Here is a 23,942-nt window from a genome sequence, read left to right on the forward strand (position 1 = left end):
CGATAGGAGACACAACAAATGTATTTTTCAAAAATATATATATATATACTACTATATAATATATATATGTATGTATGTATGTGTATGTGTGTGTGTGTGTGTGTGTATGTGTATATATTACTAGCTGTACCTGGCCACGTGTTGCTGTGGCTCAGTCTGGTTAAATGGAAAAGAAAGGAGAAAGCACACATTTCTAATATGTTTAATTTCACAATGCTTGTGGGTATACAATATTTTTTGTTGTTCCATTGCCTGTGCAGATATAGAGATTGTCTGGTTTGCCAAGTCTAGAACACGCAACATATAATCGTAAAATATTTATTATAGCATGTGTTGCTTTTACGTCCAACAGATGGTGCTGTTTTTCAAAAAAAAAAAGCGTGTTTTAACCTGTCACAGGTGTGACGGCTATATAATAGTAGGTATATAAAAACACACGTATATAAAAACATGCATGTATTCGAATCCAACGTTGTGTCAAAATTTCAAAGCAATCAGTGAAGAACTTTCGAAGATTTAAAATTTTCAACAAACGAACATTTATATTTTTATTTATATAGATTGCCTGGCCTGTGGTGGCACAGTGGATAAAGCATCAATCTGGAGCACTGAGGTCATCCGTTCAAAACCCTGGGCTTGTCCAGTCGAGGAGCATATATCAGGCAATCAGTGAACTAAAGTGAAGCAACTATGAGTTGATACTTTTCACTCCACACCCCCCCATTCCTCTCTCTGTAAAATCATTAAATAAAATCTTAATGCAGGGGTCCCCAAACTACGGCCCGCGGGCCACATGCGGCCCCCTGAGGCCATTTATCCGGCCCCCACCGCACTTCCAGAAGGGGCACCTCTTTCATTGGTGGTGAGAGGAGCATAGTTCCCATTGAAATACTGGTCAGTTTGTTGATTTAAATTTACTTGTTCTTTATTTTAAATGTTATATTTGTTCCCGTTTTGTTTTTTTACTTTAAAATAAGATATGTGCAGTGTGCATAGGGATTTGTTCATAGTTTTTTTTATAGTCCAGCCCTCCAATGGTCTGAGGAACAGTGAACTGGCCCCCTGTGTAAAAAGTTTGGGGACCCCTGTCTTAATGTGTGTGTGTGTGTGTGTGTGTCGTTAGGAGGTAGCATAACCTTTTAAAAATCTTTTTCTTTTCCTAATTTTCAAACATTCATTTCTTCTAAATTTAACTTTTTAAACTCAAGTTACCTATGGAACAAATATCTACACAAACCTTCCTTTAGTTCACTTAAATAAGAATGTTATAAAAAAATTTTATTTATAAAAATCTAGATTTAAAGTAAAGGTTATAAGAATATTTTAAGAGTTAAGACATATCTTTTTTTTTCAATAGTGGCAGAAAGGATATTATTAGTCCTTTTCCAGGATTAGGGATTGGATAGATGAAAGGGTAGGAAAACAAAGGGCAGAAAAAAAGGGAATGTTCCTTAAGTATGATCATGGTTCCATGTAACATACATATGTCAAATTTATCAGATAGTATATTTTCATTACATGCATTTTATTTCATGCTAATTATACCTCAATAAATTGTAAAAAAAAAAAAAACCACAGAAAAAAATAGGTTGACTGTATGAATAGCAAGGAAGAGTAGGTGATGAAGCTAGGGATCAGATTGTTATACAATTTGTTGCAGGTTTAAATTCCATCCTATGTGACTTGGGTGGTGAACACACAATGCAATATACAGATTATCTATTGTAGAATTATGCACCTGAAACCTATATAATTTTATTGTATTAACCACTGTCACCCCAATAAACTCAATAAAAAAAATTTAAAACACATTAAAAATAAATTCTGTCCTATGTGTAATGGGGGAGCCAACTGAGACTGCTAAACATGGGTGCCATCTAGACATACCTATTCCCCTTCTCTCTCTTTTTCTTTTTGAGAGAGAGACAGATGAAGGGAGAGAGATGAGAAGCATCAACTCATACTGTATAGTTCAGGCACTTTAAATTTTATTTATTTATTCATTTTAGAGAGGAGAGAGATTTAGAGAGAGAGAACAGGGGAAGGAGCAGGAAGCATCAACTCCCATATATATCTTGACCAGGCAAGCCCAGGGTTTTGAACCAGTGACCTCAGCATTCCAGGTCAACGCTTTATCCACTGCGCCACCACAGGTCAGGCCAAGTTGAGGCACTTTAGTTTTTCATTAATTACTTTCACATACATGCCTTGACCAGGGGACTCCAGCCAACCCAGTGACCCTTTGCTCAAGCCAGCAACCTTAGGCTTCAAGCCAGCGGCCATGGGGTTGTATCTATGATCCCACACTCATATTGAAGAAAATGCACTCAAACTGGTGAGCCTGCACTCAAGCCAGCGACCTCAGGGTTTCAAACCTGGGTCCTCAGTGTCCCAGGTTGATCCTATGTCCACTGCACCACTGCCTGGTCAGGCAGACATACCTGTTTTCTAACATAACATCCCATTTTGATAATCTTGTGACAATGTTAAGGATTTCTAGCCAACTTGTAGTGGAAAACATTTTCCTGCTTCTGATGCTCTCGCATTAAAAATAATCTAAGCGCCCTGGCCGGTTGGCTCAGCAGTAGAGCGTCGGCCTGGCATGCGGGGGACCCGGGTTCGATTCCCGGCCAGGACACATAGGAGAAGCGCCCATTTGCTTCTCCACCCCCCCTCTTCCTCTCTGTCTCTCTCTTCCCCTCCTGCAGCCAAGGCTCCATTGGAGCAAAGATGGCCCGGGCGCTGGGGATGGCTCCTTGGCCTCTGCCCCAGGCGCTAGAGTGGCTCTGGTCGTGGCAGAGCATCGCCCCCTGGTGGGCAGAGCGTCACCCCTGGTGGGCGTATTGGGTGGATCCCGGTTGGGCACATGCGGGAGTCTGTCTGTCTCTCCCCATTTCCAGCTTCAGAAAAATACAAAAAAAAAAAAAATTATCTAAGCAGTGAATGTTAGTCCCTAAGCAGAAAAGCCCCCTTCAACAGAGATGGTCTTATTTTACAGTGAACAAAGAAAACAATAGCAAAACTCTGCTTTTCTATTACTTTGGTCTCATTGCTTAGAAGAGTTGATAAGAATATACCAATATTAACAAACTGTGTTACAAATTATACTTGCTAAATTTAGAACATAATTGGTGCTAGGACCCAAAATTGGCAACCACTTATCCTTTGTTCTCCAACTTTTATAAGTCTACCACTATTTCCCTCAGTTTCTCCTATCGTTCACCTTGAATAGTCTTCCCTGACCATTATCCAGTTCACGAACCAACTGAATATTGCTGCCTTCATGTATTTTCAAACCTAATCTCAAATTACTAAAATGTGTACTCTGGCTAACTCTTTCTACCAAAATAGAGCATGGGATCTTGTTTTTAGAAGAACCAAATGTCACTATATTTATATTTATATTTATTTATATTTATGACCAGGTCTAAATAAGAACCTGGTCCTCAGCTTATTCAAGCCATATTCATTTACTGAGTTGATATTGCTGGAAGGTCTTTAAATAGGAGCCAGACAACAGACTCATGCCACTAAGAACCAAAAAAGGATACATTTCAATTAAATATAAATATATATTTTATTTATTTATTTATTTACAGAGACAGAGAGAGAGTCAGAGAGAGGGACAGATAGGGACACACAAACAGGAACGGAGAGAGATGAGAAGCATCAATCATTAGTTTTTCGTTGTGACACCTTAGTTGTTCATTGATTGCTTTCTCATATGTACCTTGACCATGGGGCTACAGCAGACTGAGTAACCCCTTGCTCAAGCCAGCCACCTTGGGTCCAAGCTGGTGAGCTTTGCTCAAACCAGATGAGCCCGCGCTCAAGCTGGCGACCTCGGGGTCTCGAACCTGGGTCCTCCGCATCCCAGTCCGATGCTCTATCCACTGCGCCACTGCCTGGTCAGATTCAATTAAATATTTTTAAGGTATTTACTATGTGCCAAATACTGGGAGTGTCCATGGAGCTTATGAGGCTATTGAGTGGGGAAAAATAGGTATATGTATATAAGAGCTAGATATCGGTATGAGAAAGACAGATATATGTGTGCAGTGTATATAAAAGCTTCTTAAGGCAAAATGAAAAGACATTAAGAATCAAGGGTTTAATTAGGGTGAAGCAAAAGTAGGTTTACAGTTGTATGTGAAACAGAGTTTATTCCTTTTTATTTTTTTTTAAAGTTTTTTTATTTGTTAAGATTTTATTTACTCATTTTAGAGAGGGAGAGAGAGAGAGAAAGGGGGAAGAACAGGAAGCATCAACTCCCGCATGTGCCTTGACCAGGCAAGCCCAGAGCTTCCAACAGGCAACCTCAGCATTCCAGGTCAGCACTCCATCCACAGCACCACCACAGGTCAGGCAGTTTATTCTTGTTATTATTAATTATTTTCCATATAAACAACAGTAAAGCTACTTTTGCCCCACCCAGTGTTTTCCAAAATAAAACTAACAGGTATTTTCAGGCACATTCCCTGTTCACCCCAATTGTATCTTATCTGGTCGCAATTATTAGCCTCCTGGGTACAGAGACAGCAGTGCTCACCAGCTACTCCATATGTGCCCACACTGCCTAGATTCTTTGCAGTTAGGTGGGGTCATATGTCTGATCTGGCCACTGGCCAATGAGCAGAATCACAGAAGAGCAGGAATGAGTTCTGCTGCTGTCATCCCATACCACCAAGAACACCAAGGATTTGTGTTGAGATAGTGGATCTATAAGATCAAAGTAGCCTGGAGAAGTACATAAACCACATGAATGGAAGCCCGGGGGGGGGGGGGGGGTTGTCCAAACCAACAGAAAGCTTTACAGATTGAGAAATAAGCTTTCAACAAAAACTGTTGAATTGCTGTTAGATAAACTTTTGCTGAAATAACCTGTCCTACCTAATATACCATCTCATTAAACAAAAAATGTTCTGAATCTTCACAATAAGATTTTAATAAGTGTCAGTTTGCATTCATTTGACAAATACTTAATGACCACTTGCTATGTGTTTGGCACTGCTTCACAAGCTGAGAACACCATGATGAGTAAGAGTCCCCACAGCTATAAGAAATTTACTATTCTACTGGGGAAAACAGACAATGGAATTTTTAGGTAGTGATAAATGCAGCAAAGAAATGAAGATCTTGCTTCCTGATCTTGCCCCATTTTCACTAGTCTCACCTCTCTTCTGCCCTTACTCTCCTCCTTACTCAGTTCAGATTCTGGTAGCATCACAATGTTCATTGTCCTGTTTGTATCAACTCACCCTTCTCTCCTGTCTTTATACTTCCCTGGAAAAACCCTAGCCTGATTAAACCCAACTCTTTATCATCTCTCTCTCTCTCTCTATTTATTTTTTAAAGTGAGAGGAGGGGTGATAGCGAGTCAGACTCCCACATGTGCCCTGACTGGGATCCACCTGGCAACGCCATCTGGAACCGATGCTTAATTCAACCAAGCTATCCTCAGCACCTGGGGCCAAAGCTCAAACCAACTGAGCCACTGGCTGCAGGAGGGGAAAAGGGAGAGAAGGGAGAGCAGGAGAGGGAGAGAAGCAGATAGTTGCTTCTCCTGTGCGCCTTGACTGGGAATCGAACCCAAGACGTACATATGCCAGGCCGATGCTCTATCTCCTGAGCCAACCAGCCAGGGCCCAAATTTGTAACATATTTACACTTACTCCCAGGTAGCTGAATATGGCTGGAGAAACACAATAATCTGGCTGGTCTCACTTAGGTTTCATGGCCACTATTCTCACTCAGTTCTCCTTGCAGCTTCCTGGCAACCATATTACATTCCCTAATCAATCCATCCCCCATTGTCCTACCCAGGGGTCCCCAAACTTTTTACACAGGGGGCCAGTTCATTGTCCCTCAGACCATTGGAGGGCCGGACTATAAAAAAACCTATGAACAAATCCCTATGCACACTGCACATATCTTATTTTAAAGTAAAAAAACAAAAACGGGGACAAATACAATATTTAAAATAAAGAACAAGTAAATTTAAATCAACAAACTGACCAGTATTTCAATAAGAACTATGCTCCTCTCACTGACCACCAGTGAAAGAGGTGCCCCTTCCGGAAGTGTGGTGGGGGCCCCATAAATGGCCTCAGGGGACCGCATGCGGCCCACCGGCCATAGTTTGGAGACCCCTGGTCCTACCAAACTAGCTCACATTTCCTTTCTCCTGAAACTCCAAACAATCCTCTCCCACACTCACTCACTGTCAGTGATTTTGCTCCTCACTTCACTGAGAAACTTAATGCAATGGGAGTTCTAAAACTCCCACCACAACTGCCAACTCCCGCCCAGCATTGGTACCCATATCCTCCGTGTTTCCTCTTGTTACTGTGTAGAAAATGTCCATTGTTCCATGTAAGGACAACTCCTCCTCTTGTGTACTAGATTCTGTCACCTCTTATCTCCTGTGGTAAGCATGGAAATGTGCCACCCTGATCTCCCTTCATGGAAACACCTGCTGCCCAGCTGCAGAGCCTACTGCAGTCAGCAGCCTCCATCTGTCAGCTCCTTCGGGGTCTGCCACAGCTGTGGAGTCACTTCACCTGAGGTCATGTCCTTCCTGGGACAACCTGCGTGTAGTGACTTGGCAAGGTTAAAGTATGAAAGCCCAGCCAGGCAGGACACTCAGAAGAGCAGTCCTCACTCCAGAGCTCCCCACAGGGCTGGCTAAGGCTTTGTCAGGTGTGATTCACAGTTGAACTTCTGTCCAATCCTGCTTCTTTCCCCCTTCCTTTCACAAGTACTGATCCCCAATAAATATCTGGCACTTCAGATTCTGCTTCAGCATCTGCTTTTACAGAGAACTGAACTTGACATACCTACCACCAGTCACTCGGTTCCAGATATTGACCCTCCCTCTTTCATTAATTTGATTCATTCACATCATCCGATAAACATACTGTAGTATCTTCCTTCCTAAAAACCACACACCCACTTCTCAACTCCCCTGAAGAGAAAAATTCCTGAAAAGAGTATCTGAGTCCATTCCTTGCCTACCTGTTTCTCTAGATCCCCATTCCAGTACCTTTGTACTCATCATCCCACAGATAGTTGTTGTCTGTGTCACTGATAACTTATTATTGTTATATCAGATGGTCAATTCTCAATTCTCATCTCATCTGACCTTTCAGCAGCTTCTGACCCGGTTAATCATCCTCTCCCTCTTAGACTCTTGTTATTCATTTGGTTTCTGAGACACAACTTTCCCTCGACTGTCCTCCCACATCACTGGCTACATCTCCTTTACTGGTTTCTCTTCCTTTCCAGAACCTCTAAACTTTGGGGAGCTCCAAGGAACAATTTTGACCTTTTCCTCATCTCTACCAATCTTCACTGTTAGTGATCACAGCCAGTCTCAGGGTTTTAGATAACATCTACATGTTCATAACTGCTAAATTTATATCTTGAGCTAGAGCTTCTTCCTCTAAATGCCAGACTCTTACATCCAGCTGCGTATTCTGAATCTCCATTTAGATACCAACAGGAATCTCAAACCTAACATATCCAAAACAAAACAGCTGATCCCCTTCTTCATCACTCACTCCCCTCCACCCCCAAAGCCCTGCATTCTCTTCCCAACGCCTGAGGTCTTCATCTCAGCAAATAGCTACTTGGTTCTTCTGGTTATTGAACCAAAAGTTCAAAGTCATCATTAACTTCTGTCTCTTATATCCCACATTCAATACTTTACAGAATTATGTCGAGTGTATCATCTTTCTTCACTGCTCTCATTTACTTAAGATATCTTTTCAAGTGTCATCTATTAAAAAGATCTTTCTTAGTTCTGCTCTCTAGCTTCCAAGTCCTGAGCAGAGAGTAGGTGCTCAATATATTTTTTGAATGAATGAATGAATGAAAAAGAATGGGAAGGGAATAGTGATGGTACTGAGAGGAGAAGCACTGGAGCATAGAGCTAAGTGATGTGAAGGTGCAAATCATTTGATGATGAAGGAAATGCAGTCCTAGCAGAAAAAGTTAAGTGGAAAGTTCAAAGGCGGAAATAAGCTTGGCTTTATAGGAGAACATAAAGTTAGGCTTGTGTGGCTAAAACAGCCAAGTGTCAGAGAGATGAGATCAAGATTATCAGCAACTGGCATGGCTGCTGGTGGCACAGTGGATAGAACGTCAACCTGGAACACTGAGGTCTGCTGGTTTGAACCCCTGGGCTTAATCAAGGCACATATGACAAGCAATCAATGAACAACTAAAGTGAAGCAACTATAAGGTGATGCTTCTCATTCCTCCCCCCCCCCCGTAAAATTAATAAATGAGCTCTTTAAAAAAATAAATAAATTATCGCCTGACCTGTGGTGGTGCAGTGGATAAAGCGTCAACCTGGAAATGCTGAGGTCGCTGGTCTCCAGGCTTGCCTGGTCAAGCATATATGGGTGTTGATGCTTTCTGCCCTACCCCCTTCTCTTTCTCTCTCTCTCTCCCCCCTCTCTCAAAATTTATAAATAAAATCTTTAAAAAATAATAAGCCTGACCAGGCGGTGGTGCAGTGGATAGAGCGCCAGACTGGGATGCGGAAGGACAGAGGTTCGATACCCTGAGGTTGCCAGCTTGAGCGCGAGCTCATCTGGCTTGAACAAAAAAAAAAAAAAAAAAAAAAGCTCACCAGCTTGGACCCAAGGTTGCTGGCTCGAGCAAGGGGTTACTCGGTCTGTTGAAGGCCCATGGGCAAGGCACATATGAGAAAGCCATCAATGAACTAAGGTGTTGCAATGAAAAACTGATGATTGATGCTTCTCATCTCTCTGTCTGTCCCTGTCTATCCCTCTCTCTGACTCTCTCTCTGTCCCTGTAAAAATAAATAAAATAATAATAAATAAAATAAAAATAGATTATCAGTAACTGAATTACATAGGCCTTACAAACCATTGTATTTTTTTTTCTAAACCATTGTACTTTTAATTTTATTCTAAGTACGAGGGAAAGCCATTGGAGAGTTTTAAGCAAGAGTACCAACACATTAAAACAACAAAACCTTGGCTGCCATGTGACTAGTAGGGGACAGAAGTAACCATGTTGAAGCCTCTTCCTCGACCAGTGAGTGACAGGCTGTGTAGAAATCCAAGCAAAAGGATTTGAATGGCATAAATGGAGTGGGAAATGGTATAAAATTTGAGGGTAGAAATGACAAAATTTGCTTGTTTTGTGCACAAATGGTGCACAAAAGGAAAAGAGAGAATTCAAGCACAATGTCTGATTTTTGCCCTGCAACCCAGAGTCTATTCAGGCAAAATAATTTTTTCTAGTTGAATAGATCTTATTCCTGTTAAGTCCATTGTGTAAAAGGATCCTTTGAGCAGCTAGTGGTTTACGAGTTGGGAAGAATAAAGGGAATCGCTTACAGAAAGGGCGAATATCTGAGGGGGAAAGGGTATTCAGTTTTTGAAATCTTGAGTGTGAGTCATCCACGGAGCTAACCTAGAACTCTGGGAGAAGGGTCTGGACTGGGCAGAATACCGTATTTCCTCACCCGCTGGCGCGGTTCCCTGTACGGATTAAGGTAGGAAATCTACTTGTCTCTGGTGACGTGAACTTCCACCGCGACAGGATCTTTTTCCTCCGGTGCACGGCACAGGCCCTGGGGGCTCAGAAACACAGCGGAACTGGGAGTCATCACCAGCATGAACTCTGGGACCTACGTGGGACCGCTCAAACAGCTGCTCCCCTCCATTTCTGTGAAATGCTGCAGACCGCGCCTCCGTGATTTGTCAACTTCTCTGCCACCACCCGCCCGCCCCGTCCCCGTCCCGTGACGGCGCGTCCTCTCTCCCCCCCCCCCCCCGAACGAGCCGTGGGGGACAATACCCACGCAGCCCCGAGCGTCCTCCGTTCATCGTCGTCGGGAGGCGGCTCGAGTCGGACGCAGCGGGGCGCGCGGCACCTCCGCCCGGAGCCCCGTGCCTCCGGGGTTTCCCGCGGAGGCGCCGGCCGGCCCCGCCTCCCCCACCCGCACGCCAATTCCCAGCTGGCGACCCTGATTGGCCGCCGTATTCCCGCTTTCTTGCCCGAACCGCCATTTTGAAAATCTTGTTGATTCTGGGGAGCAGAGAGCGCGGCACGAGCGTCACGCCTGGAGCGTCCCGGGCGCCTGCTTTTCCGCGCCCGCCGCCGTCTTTCGGAGCCTCCTTGTGTCCACGCGCGCCAGGCCCGCGGCGGCCGGGACCCGCGGTGAGGGCTGCGTCGGGGCAGGGAGGCCGGGAGGCGCCGTGGGGCCCGCCCGCTCCGCCGCGGCCATTTGGACGGCGGCCTGCGGCGGGGGAGGGGACGCGGCGCGGCCGGTGGTGGGAGGGGCGGCTCGGCCCCGCGGCTCCCGCCTCGGGGGTTCCGGGAGCCCGGGCGCCGCGGGAGGGAAGTCGCTCCGGGCGAGGGAGCCGGAGGGGGCCGCCGTCCCCGCTCCCGGAGGAGGCGACTCTGAGGTCGGTTTCCAGCGGGCCCGCTCCCGGGGTCCGTGGAGGGTGGGGGCCCCGCGCACCCGGGGCGAGGACACCGAGGCGTCCGGCTTCCTCCCGTCTGCAGGTCGGCAGCATGTCCTCCTCGGCCCCTGCTGCGCAGGAAGAGGGAGCCCCCGACCAGCCCGCGTCGGAGAAAGAGCCCCAAACTCCCGACCCGAGAGAGGAAAGCGAGGAGGAGGACGACGACGAGGACGAGGAGGAAGAAAAAGGTGGGAAGTGCGGCCCCCGAGTGACGCTCTTACTGAGCAGTTCTGCTTGTGCGCGTAGAGGCTCTAAACGGGAGTGATTTCCAGCGGGAGTGCGAAATCCATCTGTTTTCGTGTTACCAGTAGCAGAACATTAACTTTGAGAATTCCAGTTTTTAAAAAATAGACCCGCCAGAGATGTTGCGTGTTTTGGAGCGTGGTCGACTTATCACTACGCGTGTGCTTTCATAACATTGCAGCCTTTGACAGGAAACTTGTAAGTTTCGGATCTGTTTTAAAACCCGTAGCCTTTGAAATTACTGAGGGTATTGTTCTATTTTAATCTTCTCGATGACTGAAGTAGGCATCTTTTACCTTTTGAAGGAATTAGAAGGTCTTGACTGACACGACACGCTCACTGGGTTATTAGTGTGAGCCCCCGGACAGATTGTCGCTTACTTGAACTTCAGCAGAGGTCCCTTTCGGAGACCCAGGGGGGTTGTTTTCACGGGGAAACACCGGTAAAAGCTGTTGCTACTTGAGAAAGTGGTTAAATATGGAAGCAGTGAACTGAGAGAAAGTTAAAGATGAGCTCAGCGCTGTCTCAGTTTTGATGTTGAGGTAGAGCGTTATTACCATTCGCCTGGAGTTAGGAAGCAGAAGAACAAAACAGGAGTAAGGAATAGTACTGCGCCAGGTTATCCCAAGTAGATGGGCAGCGAGTGCCTCTTTGAGGGGTGCCAGCTTCCTGAAATGTTTCCAGCCACTTGGAAATCCAGATCAGAGATCTTAAGTCTGATAGCAGCCCAGTCTAGAGTTACTGAACATATATATGGCTGCCACTCAGCCAAACTTGGGAAGATGTTTGAAGTTTTCATCCCCAAAGCAGGTTAAACGGTTCGTTTCTTTTAAGCCAAAACCATTCTAGAGTCAGCATTTTATAAGTACAGCCTGGGTTGAGATTATACCAAATGGTGTGGCTTTTGTTTGTTGAAAGTGTTAGATGCTCTAAGAAGGGAGCCTATCCACATTTAAGTACAAAAATGCTTAGGGAGCCTGACCAGGCGGTGATGCAGTGGATAGAGCATTGGACTGGGATGCAGAGAACCCAGGTTCGAGACCCCAAGTCACTGGCTCCAACAAGGGGTTACTCGGTCTACTGCAGCCCCTGGTCAAGCTTGGCACATATGAGAAAGTAATCAATGAACAACTAAAGGTGTCACAACAAAAAACTAATGATTGATGCTTCTCATCTCGCTCCGTTCCGTCTGTCCTATTTCTCTCTTTCTGTCTCAGAAAAAAAAAAAATGCTTAGGGGAAAAAATGTTACTTTTTAAATGATTCATAATACATTAACAAAATTGGCTGCAGTAACTCCTAGTCCAAGACTTTCTCAACCCTTTTTCCTCCAGTTTTTTGTTTTATTTTGTTTTATTTTGTTTTTAGTCTTTTTAAGACAGTTTGGATACCACAGAGATGATGAATTTCAACAGAAAATTAAACAAAAACATTCTCAAGCAGTTTATAGTTCTAGTTTATTATTTTCCCTCATTTTAGGTGTTAATGGAAAAACTAAAACTCTGAATGTGTTTATCGTACTTAGCCCTGATTTAACTTGGCAGGGAATGAAGGGTGCCTAGTAAAAGACTCCACAATTTCTGCCTTTGGCAGCTAGGTGAATAGTATGACCATTTTCTGAAAAATGAGCTTCATGCTGGTGACTGAGTTCAGAGATGTTTTTGACTTCTGTTTTGGATGCACTGAGTTAGGTACCCGGAGGACAGAAAGTGGAGCTATCCAGTTGGCAGCCCTGTTAGAGAAAGTCCGAGAGGGGGGTACTCTGGACTAGAGATACACTAGGAAAATTATTAGCTTTTAGCTGATAATCTCACTCAAGCAAATGCTCTCAATCACTCAGAAGAAGGAAGCCAAGTGATAACGGGTTGCTTTTGAGTGCTTTCTTTTCTATACACCATTTCCCAGAATATACCTGGTAGAATCCCTTTCTCCTTTCTGTGCAGATCCTTACCTCTCCAGATCTTAACTGCCCTTCAAAGCCATCCTCAATAATTCATATATTTACTCTTTTCTCAACTCTCAGAACTCTTATTTGTGTTTTTATTAAAGGCATTCTGTCATCTTTGGAGTATAATATTTGTGTCTCATCACCTCCCAAGTAAACATGGTCTTCTAAAAGAAATAGCCCTGTCTTAATCATCTGCTCAGTCGCCCTTAGTATCTAGTACAGGTTTGTTGTACAAAACAAGCAGTCAATTAAATAGTTGGAAGGATCACCAATGGTAAAGTATAGTGTCCTGTTATTTATCTGACTTTATCTCAGTTCATAGGTAAGTGGTTTTAGAAAGTCAGGCTTAATGTTTTAAATTTTAAAGTATATGTTCTGTATTTTCTAGCTTTAAAAAAAAAGGCAGTCTGGACTAAACAATTTAACATTTTTAGCCTGACCAGGCAGTGGTGTAGCAGTAGATAGAGCATCGACCTGGGATGCAAAGGACCAAGGTTTGAAACTCCCAAAGTCACCAGCTTGAGCATGGGATAATTGACATGACCCCATGGTCACTGGCTCAGCTGAAGCCCCCTCGCCCCCAAGGCACATATGAGAAAGCAACCAGTGAACAACTAAGGAGCCACAGTGAAGAATTGATGCTTCTCATCTCTCTCCCTTCCTGTCTATCTGTCCCTCTCTCTCTCTCTCACTAAAAAAAAAATAAAATAAAAATAAACATTTTTGTAATAATTTATGATCATAATTATGAACATCATTTATTAAACTGTGAAATAATGTACATGATCTCCCAGATGATGTAGTAAGTGTAAACTTGTAGAATTTTACCCTATAATAATTCCAAGTTGCTTTGCTTTCCTGAAAGTTCTTATTTTCTTTGTCATCCTACTAAATTATTTCTTTTCTCTTTATAACTTTTGAAGTTCTTAAGATCTTATCCTGAATTTACTGTTGCCTGAGGTATCATAAATAACGAATTGCAATTAGTAGAATTATGTGTAATTGAAGAATAGGCTAAGTGAGGGCCTTGGTGACTTCACAAAGTAACTGGACTTTCCAATCATTATAGTTGGATAAAAGTTTGTGCCCTGACCAGGTAGTTCAGTTGCTTAGAGCATCATCCTGATAATGCCAGGTTATGAGTTTGATCCCTGATCAGGGCACATAAAGGAATCAACCAGCTGGATTGAATCAATCAATCCAGCATGGGTGGCTGGAACAACAAATCAGTATTTCTTTCTCTCTTTCCTTTTTCTAAAACCAGTAAATTTAAAGATTTTTTTTTTAAGGTTTATTTGCCTTCTGATTTCTTTTTTTAATTGGAGCCCCTCTGAGGTTGCCAGGTAAGTATAATGTTATCCCAAAATAGTTTGATGTTGCTCTTGACTGGTCAAGTATTTTCATCTGTTACTTATTTCCTTCTCAAAATCCTGCTACAGAGAAAGTAAGGTATTAGGTTTCTATGATTATTTTCTATATATTTATCCAATAAAGTTAACATATTTTTAAGTTTTTTGTTATTTAAGAAGTATTAAATTAATTTCTAGAAAAGAGTCTCATAGTGGAAGGCAAGAGGGAAAAGAAGAAAGTCGAGAGGTTGACGATGCAAGTCTCTTCTTTACAAAGAGAGCCGTTTACAATTGCACAAGGTAAGTTTATTCTGTGTTCTTTTCATTTTATGGAGGAAATACGTGAATATACAAAGTGATGGTTAGTGCTTAGTTTTTAGTGTTTTCTGTGTAGTGATATATTATTGGTATTACTTAATTTGCCCTGTTAGGACAAAAGTTACAAAAATTATGCTGAAAAATAATTTTTAAATTTGTAAATATATTTCCTGGCCTGTGGTGGCAACAGTGGATAGAGCAGGCATGGCCAACAGTTTTTACCCCCAGGCCAAATTAGAAAGAAAACTTTTTTCAAGGGCTGGGCGAAATATTAAAATAAAAAAAATGTTGGCCTGACTTGTGGTGACGCAGTGGATAAAGCGTCGACCTGGAATGCTGAGGTCGCCAGTTCAAAACCCTGGGCTTGCCTAGTCAAGGCACATATGGGAGTTGATGCTTCCTGCTTCTCCCCCTGTTCTATCTCTTTCCTCTCTCTCTCCCCTCTCTCTCTAATAAAAATGAATAAATAAAATCTAAAAAGTAAATAAATTTTAAAAATGTTAAATATAAAAACGATTTAAGTAAACAAAATTTTATTATGTAATTTGTTATGAATAAATGTAAGTGGTGAAAAAAATTTTAATATACAATATTACTTTAATAAAAATATGATTACATACCATATAAATATCCAAACTGTATCACAATCAGTCATAACAATATTTAATTAATAGAATGAGCTTGAAAGGGTTATATCGCAAATAAAACAATTATTTCGTTTTACAAACAGCCTGGACACATTTTCAGTTATCAACCGCAGCTATTGTTTATGCTACAGTGCCACTTGATTCAGCATACTTGACCATAAAAAATAACGAATTGTTTGACCTTGGGTGCACACTGGCAAACTCCGCCTAAAAGAATGTGGGTTTCACGTCGCCGCTAAACGTCAAACAGTTCATATTGAGTACGGAGGAGTACAAAAGTTGTAAATCTTTATAATGGAATTTTTAAAAAAAATAAGTATCACGAATCCATTTGACCAATTATTGGAAGTTAACCCTAAATTAGTCGCACGTGGAATTCTTTCCCGTGTATCACTATCTTCTTAAATTTCTCGATTTTCAATAATCAAAGACGCTTCCGCTTCTGAGTAGCTGAGATTTTAAAGTAGCGGAGAATATTAAAAATTTAATCACGGGCTGTATGTTGGCCATGCCTGGGATAGAGCATCGATCTGGAATGCTGAGGTCGCTAGTTTGAAACCCTGGCCTTGCCCCGTCAGGACACATACGGCAAGCAACAAGCAAGCAGTAACAGCTAAACGTGAAACACGAAGAGTTGATACTTCTCAAACCCCCCCCCCCTGTAAAATTAACAAATAAAATCTTTTTAAAAAATTTGTAAGTGCATTAACGTGGAATGGTATTTAACTGTAATTATGGTAATTTTTTTTCTAGGAAAAGGGCAGAAACTCTGTGAAATTGAAAGGATACATTTTTTTCTGAGTAAGAAGAAAACAGATGAACTTAGAAATCTACATAAACTACTTTACAACAGACCAGGCACAGTAAGCCCTCTTTTATACCTTTAACCTAATAGCATATTTATTGTATTAACATGTATTAAAATACTTCACAATAGAAGGACTTAAGCAATCAAATAGTTCAATATTCATTACCATACAAGTGAGCAAACTAAGACATACACTTTTTAGGAAACTTTTTTTTTTTTTTAATTTTTTATTTATTCATTTTAGAGAGGAGAGGGAGAGAGAGAGAGAGAGAGAGAGAGAGAGGAGAGACAGAGAGAAGGGGGGAGGAGCTGGAAGCATCAACTCCCATATGTGCCTTGACCAGGCAAGCCCAGGGTTTCGAAACGGCAACCTCAGCATTTCCAGGTTGACGCTTTATCCACTGCGCCACCACAGGTCAGGCGAAACTTTTTTTTTTTAAGATTTTATTTATTCATTATAGAGATGGGAGAGAGAGAGAAGAGGGGAGGAGCAGGAAGCATCAACTCCCATATGTGCCTTGACCAGGCAGGCCCAGGGTTTTGAACCGGCAACCTAAGCGTTTCCAGGTTGACGCTTTATCCACTGTACCACCACAAGTCAGGCGAGACATATACTTTTTAAATGACTTACCACAGGATACATTGTGGGATATTAGCAATTAGGATTGCAATATCCTGGGGTCTTTCTATTGAAGTTGTATTTATGCCAAACTGAAATGTCAAATGTGATGATTGTGATGGTTTTTAATTGTATAAACAATTATTTTTTGTATTTTTATTAGTCATTCAGAATAAATGATACAGTATAATTGTACATCTTTTTGAGCAATTATCTGATAAATTAGGTGGTAATTCTTTGCCAGAAGATTTGTTAAAATAAATCAGTGTTTTCATTTACTAAATTGTTTTACAGTAGTCTCTTATCTGCATGGAATACATTCCAAGACCCTAGTGGATGCCTAAAACCAAGGATAGTATTGAACCTGATGCATGCTGTTTTTTTCCCTTCACACATACCTAGTTTAATTTCTAAATTAGGCACAGTAAGAGATTAACCATAACAATAATGAAATAATAATTATAACAGTATACTACAGTAAAAGTTATATGTGAATGTGGTCTCAAAATACCTTATTTTACTGTCCAGTACTCATCTTTTTGCTTAAAAAAAGCACTTTATGGCTTATCTGAATTTCCAACATCATTCCTCTTGCGCTTTGGGGCCATTATTTTTAAGTAAAATTAAATTATTAAGTAATTACCTGAACGCAAACCCTGAGATACTGCCATTGTTCATCTGAGCTCGCTAAGTGACTAACAGGCAGAGAACTTACACAGTAGTCCTCCCTTATCTCCACGGTTTGGCTTTTTATGGTTTTAGTTACCTGTGTTCAGCCGTGGTCCAAAAATATTAAATGGAAAATTCTAGAAATCTGTAAATATTAAATTGCACACCGTTCTGAGTAGTATGATGAAATCTTATGCTGTTCTGCCTGAGATGTGAATCTGTCCAGCACATTCATGCTGTACACTCTACCTGCCTGTTAGTCACTTGGTATGGATTCTTGGTTGGTTATCAGATTGACTCAGTATTGCAGAGCCTTACTTTAAAGAATGACCTCAAAGCCATCCACATAACTTTTACTACAGTATATTGTTATAATTGTTCTATTTTTATTATTGGTTATTATTAATCTCTTACTAACATCATACTAAACTTCATGATAGATACGTATATAAGGTTCACTACTAACTTGTTTTAGGCATCCAGTTGGGGTCTTGGAGCTATATCTAAAAGGGAACTGTTGTGCATCGTGGATATACTAGACCAGTGGTCGGCAAACCGTGGCTTGCGAGGCACAGGTGGCTCTTTGGCCCCTTGAGTGTGGCTCTTCCACAAAATTCCATGTGCAGGTGCGACCTTGATAAGGAATGTACCTACCTACATAGTTTAAGTTTAAAAAATTTGGCTCTCAAAAGAAATTTTAATCATTGTACTGTTGATATTTGGTTCTGTTGGCTGAGTTTGCCAACCACTATACTAGACAAAGGGATGCTTTGCATCCTAGTGAGATGCCTTGAGAGTTCATCAAACTACTTAGAATAATACTCAAACTTAGAACTGTTTATCTCTGGAATTATGATATTTTCAGACCATAGTATCCATGTATGGGGGGGCTTCTGTACACACAACTTCAGTATTCCATGCAGTCAAGGAAACTGCTTTGTGATTGTGCACTGGACAAAAGAAAAGTTTTGCGTAGTTAGGTTAGAATTTATGAGGCATGATATAATTTATTTTCATTTGTATTATCTCATTTAATCCTCAGTAAAGTCCCTTTACTGTTAATTGGTGTAACTTGGAAGTGTTCTGTTCTTTACTTTTCAAAGAATAAAATCCCTGACTTTTCTGATTTGGAAAATAAGAGATATTACTTATATTACTGAGGGAAAGAATGTCTTTTTAAGTAGTTACTTTCCACATCCCCTGGTACTGTCAGATAACATTTGGTTGTGGTTTTGTGATTACCAGTAAAGATTCCCAGATAAAAATTGATTCAGATAGTCATTTTCAAAAAATTAAGGTTATAAACCTTTTATAGTGTTAATATTTTAGTAACAAATATAGTTTTCATTTCTGGGTAAGAAATGTTACATAAACCAGTACTGTAACTCAGAGACAAAGAGGAAAATTAAGATTTTGGCTTTGAATTTTTTTTGCGTATGTACAATACTGGGTAGTAAGCATTAATAATAAGAAACATTTTCAGGTATCTTCATTAAAGAAGAATGTGGGTCAGTTCAGTGGCTTTCCATTTGAAAAAGGAAGTACCCAATATAAAAAAAAGGAAGAAATGTTGAAAAAGTAAGTTATTTTTACAAATATGTTTTGGTCAATATGCTTTACATTTAATGTGACCACCCATACATTTTCAATAGACTGCTAATTTTGGCTTAAAGCCAGACCTGATTTGTCGTCTTAACTACTAACTTGGGGTCTTCATTACTTTCCAATAAATAGTGGCTATCAAGATTATTGACAACTCAAAGACATTTCTATTTCTTAGACGAATGATACACATGGGGATATTGTTCACAATTCAAATTTCAAAAAGTATAAAAGGAATATAGTGAAAACTCTCCTGTACTATCAGCCACTGTTCCTCCACTTACATAGGTACCTTTTCTTTAAGCAGCCAGAAAAAAAGACAGGAAGGGAGAGCAATGAGAAGCATTAACTTGTAGTTGCGGCACTTGAGCTGTTCATTGATTGCTTCTCATACATGCCTTGACCAGGGGGCTGTAGCTGCGCCAGTGACCCATTGCTCAAGCCAGCGACCTTGGGCTTCAAGCCAATGACCATGGGATCATGTTTGTGATCCTAGTCTTAAGCCAGCAACCCCACGCTCAAACCAGTGACCTTGGAGTTTAAACCTGGGACCTCAGCATCCCAGGCAACACTTTATACACTAAACCACCACCATTCAGGCTATAGGGACCATTTTAGCTAGTGGCTTTCAGCCACCAGTTCGCCAGAAATTTTATGATAGTCTGCAAAGATTAACCACGCTGATGTGTTGTATGAAGATTATGGACCCCTAAAATGCTGGTCCACCAGACATTCCATGCCAGTTTGCAGAAGTTAACCACTGGACCAGCATGGAATTTCTGGAGGACCACCAGTTGAAAACCACTGATTTAAGCTATTTTGAAGATAATCAGTTTGATTGAAAAAAGGTCCTTCGCTACTGTAATGTAACCAAGATGATATATTAGTGCTTTTCCTTATTAAATTCCCTGTAGTTTAAGAACTTGAAATAATAAAGACAATTACCTTTTCCTTCATTGGAACATCACAGTAGGAATGCTGAGGGTGTAGTTCTAAGATTCAGAGAAACATTGTATACTTTTTTTTTAATGTTTGTAGCTTACTCAGTTTGGTTAGCTATTGCATTTATATGTGGAGAATGTTTATACACTTTCCTAAATGATCACCTTGGTTTCTTTTATTTTCTTTTTCAGATTTAGAAATGCCATGTTAAAAAGCATTTGTGAGGTTCTTGATTTGGAGAGATCAGGTGTAAATAGTGAACTGGTGAAGAGGATCTTGAATTTCTTAATGCATCCAAAGCCTTCTGGCAAAGTGAGGACTAATTTGTATTATTTCAGTAACGAATTAATTATTTATAGCCTCTCCTTTTTCTTTTTTTATGGAACAAATGTATTTAATTTTATTTTTTAGTGAGAGGAGGGAAGGCAGAAACAGGCTTTTGCATGTGCCCCTACCGGGATCCACCTGGCACACCCACTAAGGGGTGATGCTCTGCCCATCTGGAGCCCTTGCTTCATTGTAACAGGAGCCATTTTAACGCCTGAGGCAGAGGCCATAGAGCAGCAGTTCTCAAGGGTTGTGACCCCGGCGGGGGTTGAACGACCAAAACACGGGTCGCCTGAAGCCATCGGAAATCCATATTTTATTTAAAAATGTATTGTATAATATGTATTTTCCGATGGCTTTAGGCGACCCCTGTGTTTTGGTCATTCGACCCCCACCGGGGTCGCGACCCACAGGTTGAGAACCGCTGCCATAGAGCCATCCTCAGTGCCTGGGCCAACTCACTCTAATCAAGCCTTGGCTGCGGGAGGAGAAGCGATAGGGGGAGGGGTGGAGAAGCAGATGGGCGCTTCTCCTGTGTGCCCTGACTGGGAATTGAACATGAGACATCCACCCACCGCGCCATCTACCACTGAGCCCACTAGCCAGGGCCTATGGAACAATTTAGATAACAGCATTGTTAGCATTCAGTTATATTGTCTACATTCAAAGAATTTGCCTTCCATTGACCTATTTGCCACAGTGTCATGATAGAAATAACAGAAGGCATATGGATATGTTCTCCCTTATTATATATAAAAGGATATAAGATTTTTTTAATTGAATTTAATTAGGATGACATTTGTTAATAAAATTAAATAGATTTTACATGTACCATCCAGTAAGACCTCATCTATACATTGCACTTTGTGTTCACTGCCCTAGGTCAAGTCTAAAGGATATAAGATTAAGAAAAATAATCATTAAAGATCAGATGGTGCAGACATACAAACTAAGTATGGAGAGTTAAATATCTAGAAGGAACTGGAACAAAGGAAACAGGTTGAGTTGATGAGGTGTTGGGCTGGTGTGCAACCTGCAGTCAGGTCAGGAAAGACAAGATGGGAGTATATTAGAACTGGATGTTTTCTAGACACTGGAGTAAAGTTATGGAAAAGTGACATAAAGCTGACTCATTTAAATAAGTTTCTTGGATTTGGTTTCAAAAGTCATCTGCAGAGCCCAGGAGCTAGACAGAGATGTAAAATGGCCTTATAATTTACCCTACTTTTCCTGAAATCTAGATTAAGTTTGCCCTAATTGTTTAATAGTAACAAATAATGTCACTGATTTAAAATGTCTATTGGGGTGTTACTTTTATGACCTTGCATGTTTCATTTTAAGTCTGTCAGGAAGTATTTTCATAATCTTTATTTTGATAAAATATGAACCGAGTCACAGCTTATCTTTTTTTTTTTTTTTTTTTTTGTATTTTTCTGAAGCTGGAAACGGGGAGGCAGTCAGACAGACTCCCGCATGCGCCTGACTGGGATCCCCCCTTCCCCCCGCACACCCACCAGGGGGCGATGCTCTGCCCCTCCGGGGCGTCGCTCTGTTGAGACCAGAGCCACTCTAGCGCCTGGGGCAGAGGCCAAGGAGCCATCCCCAGCGCCTGGGCCATCTTTTGCTCCAGTGGAGCCTCAGCTGTGAGAGGGGAAGAGAGAGACAGAAAGGAAGGAAAGGGGGAGGAGTGGAGAAGCAGATGGGCGCCTCTCCTGTGTGCCCTGGCCGGGAATCAAACCCGGGACTTCTGCACGCACGCCAGGCCGACGCTCTACCACTGAGCCAACTGGCCAGGGCCACAGCTTATCTTTAAAAAATTAATATGTTGGTCTGCTCGTATCTCAAGGTACCTTGAGATACGAATTTAATTTGTTGTGTGAGCTCGTCAGTCAGCTCATATATGAAACTGCCAATACCGGACCCATGTGCCAACACGCCAACTAACAGCTTCTCGAATCACGACTAGTATCTTGGAATTTTGCTCAGATCTTGAACAAAAATATGGACCGAGTCACAGCTCGTATCTTAAAAAACTTAGGTTGGTCTGTTCGTATCTCAAGGTACCACTGTATTTTGTATGAAAAATAACTTTAAAATTTAGCAAGACAGGATATTTTATGTCTTTGCAAATCTGTTCATGTCTGACTTAAGACAGCTATATTCTCATTTGCTTCTGCATTACAATTTGTTGCAATGTATATAGTTTAGCTTGAAGTATATGAAGACAATGTAGCCTCACAAAGGTATGTGTTAGAAAAATGGATTCTTTTTAAAACCCTTTAAAATTTTTGTGGGTATTCTCCTTTGATACAACATGAAAACTTCACAGTGGTAGTTTATTATAAAGTTTAATAGTAATATGTCTGATATGTTAATGAACTTGGACCTTTTACCAGTGCTTGATTTTGTTTGTTTGTTTGTTTGTTTGTTTGTTTTCGAGAGGGAGGGAGTGAGTGACAGGCAGAAAGGGAGAGATATGAGAAGCATCAACTCTTAATTGTGACACTTAATTCATCGATTGCTTTCTCATACATGCCTTGAACAGAGGGCTCCTCTAGCTGAGCCAGTGATCCCTTGCTCATATCTGTGAGCCCACACTCAAGCCAGTGACCTCAGAGTTTTGAACCTGTTCCTCAGCATCCCAGGTCGATGCTCTATTCAGTGCACCACCACCTAGTCTGGTCCAGTGCATGATTTTATAGTAAACATTCACCATTTGGACATATTGGTTCCCTGATTGTACATATCTTCCAAATATTGGCACATTTCATTAAATACTGTCAGTAAGTGACATTCAGTAATACAACTATCATCTCATCAGAAAAATCGTTACATATTGGGAGGATGTCAAATTCATGGTATTTGACATTTTTCAAAATTATATTTTTCATTTGAATTTTGAAATTTATCGTTGGCAATTATTATTTTCCTTAACCTGGCAGAGTTGTGTTCTTCATTTTTGAGAACATACCTATCATTTACCTAAGTCTAAGTAGGCATAATTTTTCTATTATTTTCTTTTAAAAGGTATTTCATGAAAAAAGTAGCTAGCAAAGCTCACAACTAAGTAGAGCAAGGATATTTTCTTGAGAAAATCAGTGAATTTCAGTTTGTAGCAAAGTACTCTTGTGCTTCCCATTTTCCTTCACAGATATTCTAGACATGTACTCAAAAGTTTAGAGTTAATACAATTACTATTTACTGCTTCATCAGAGACATTCTTAAGTAAAAAATCTTTCCCCCTGCTAGTGTGTGGTGGTGAGGAAAATAATGAATACTAGCACAGTTTGCCCCCCTCTGCTTTGATTAGAAACCACTACGTAAGATGCCAGCGGTTTTACTTATCTTTGCTTTTGTGTTATCAGTACAAATGTCAACACAGTGAAAGAGCAAATAATGGCCTTGGTATTATGAAAATAGTTTTGACCTGGTAAGTTTCTGGAAAGTTCTCAGGTAACCCAGGTCCATAAACCACACTTTGAAAACCCCTATTTTATCCTTCTTTAAGGTATCTCTAACATCAGTTTTTCATATTTGATTCTGATTACAATGCACTTATTTTGTGGCTCTTAATTAGTTTCTTAAATAACATAGTATTTACTACATATTTAGAATCAGCAGAATATAGTGCTGGCATTGAAAGTAGAGCCCAGAGGTAATAGGAATATAAACTTTATAGTTTCATAAATTCAGGATATTTAAACTGAGATTTTAATTTACTTTATAGATGGTTCTTGCAAATATTTTGATAGGAAGGTCCCCTAAAATAAGAACCTTCTCTGAAAGATAAAGTGTAAACAACTGTGAGCTCAAACATGGTTATGGACTTGGGCCTCTAATCCCAGCTGAATGTAGAATGCATATTTAAATGAGTCTCTTGCTTAGGTGTTTAGAATACAAATGAAAGAGTGTTGGTAGTTCAGACAGATTAATTTGACATATTGAGCTAAAGATGAATTATTCTCTAAA

At 41.0% G+C, this 23,942-nt stretch overlaps 2 protein-coding genes across 3 annotated transcripts in view; one reads left to right on the plus strand and one right to left on the minus strand.

Annotated features, from left to right (window-relative positions):
- RNF144B (ring finger protein 144B) overlaps positions 1–10,046 on the minus strand; it is a 306,840-nt gene extending 296,794 nt beyond the window's left edge. Inside the window, exon 1 of the mRNA XM_066268306.1 lies at positions 9,839–10,046. Coding sequence (XP_066124403.1) covers positions 9,839–10,046 — 208 coding nt within the window. The remainder of the gene's footprint in view (positions 1–9,838) is intronic.
- The window catches only part of DEK (DEK proto-oncogene), a 36,337-nt gene continuing 22,440 nt past the window's right edge, over positions 10,046–23,942 (plus strand). Inside the window, exons 1-6 of one of the 2 annotated variants that reach the window (XM_066268309.1) lie at positions 10,046–10,197; positions 10,546–10,690; positions 14,240–14,341; positions 15,760–15,869; positions 18,586–18,680; positions 19,838–19,958. In XM_066268309.1, coding sequence (XP_066124406.1) covers positions 10,555–10,690; positions 14,240–14,341; positions 15,760–15,869; positions 18,586–18,680; positions 19,838–19,958 — 564 coding nt within the window. In that variant the 5' untranslated portion in view covers positions 10,046–10,197; positions 10,546–10,554. Of the gene's footprint in view, positions 10,198–10,297; positions 10,446–10,545; positions 10,691–14,239; positions 14,342–15,759; positions 15,870–18,585; positions 18,681–19,837; positions 19,959–23,942 lie in introns of those variants that run through there. The other variant, XM_066268310.1, reaches the window with a different exon arrangement.

This window comes from Saccopteryx bilineata, chromosome 3 (assembly GCF_036850765.1).
Source record: "Saccopteryx bilineata isolate mSacBil1 chromosome 3, mSacBil1_pri_phased_curated, whole genome shotgun sequence".
NCBI lineage: Eukaryota > Metazoa > Chordata > Mammalia > Chiroptera > Emballonuridae > Saccopteryx > Saccopteryx bilineata.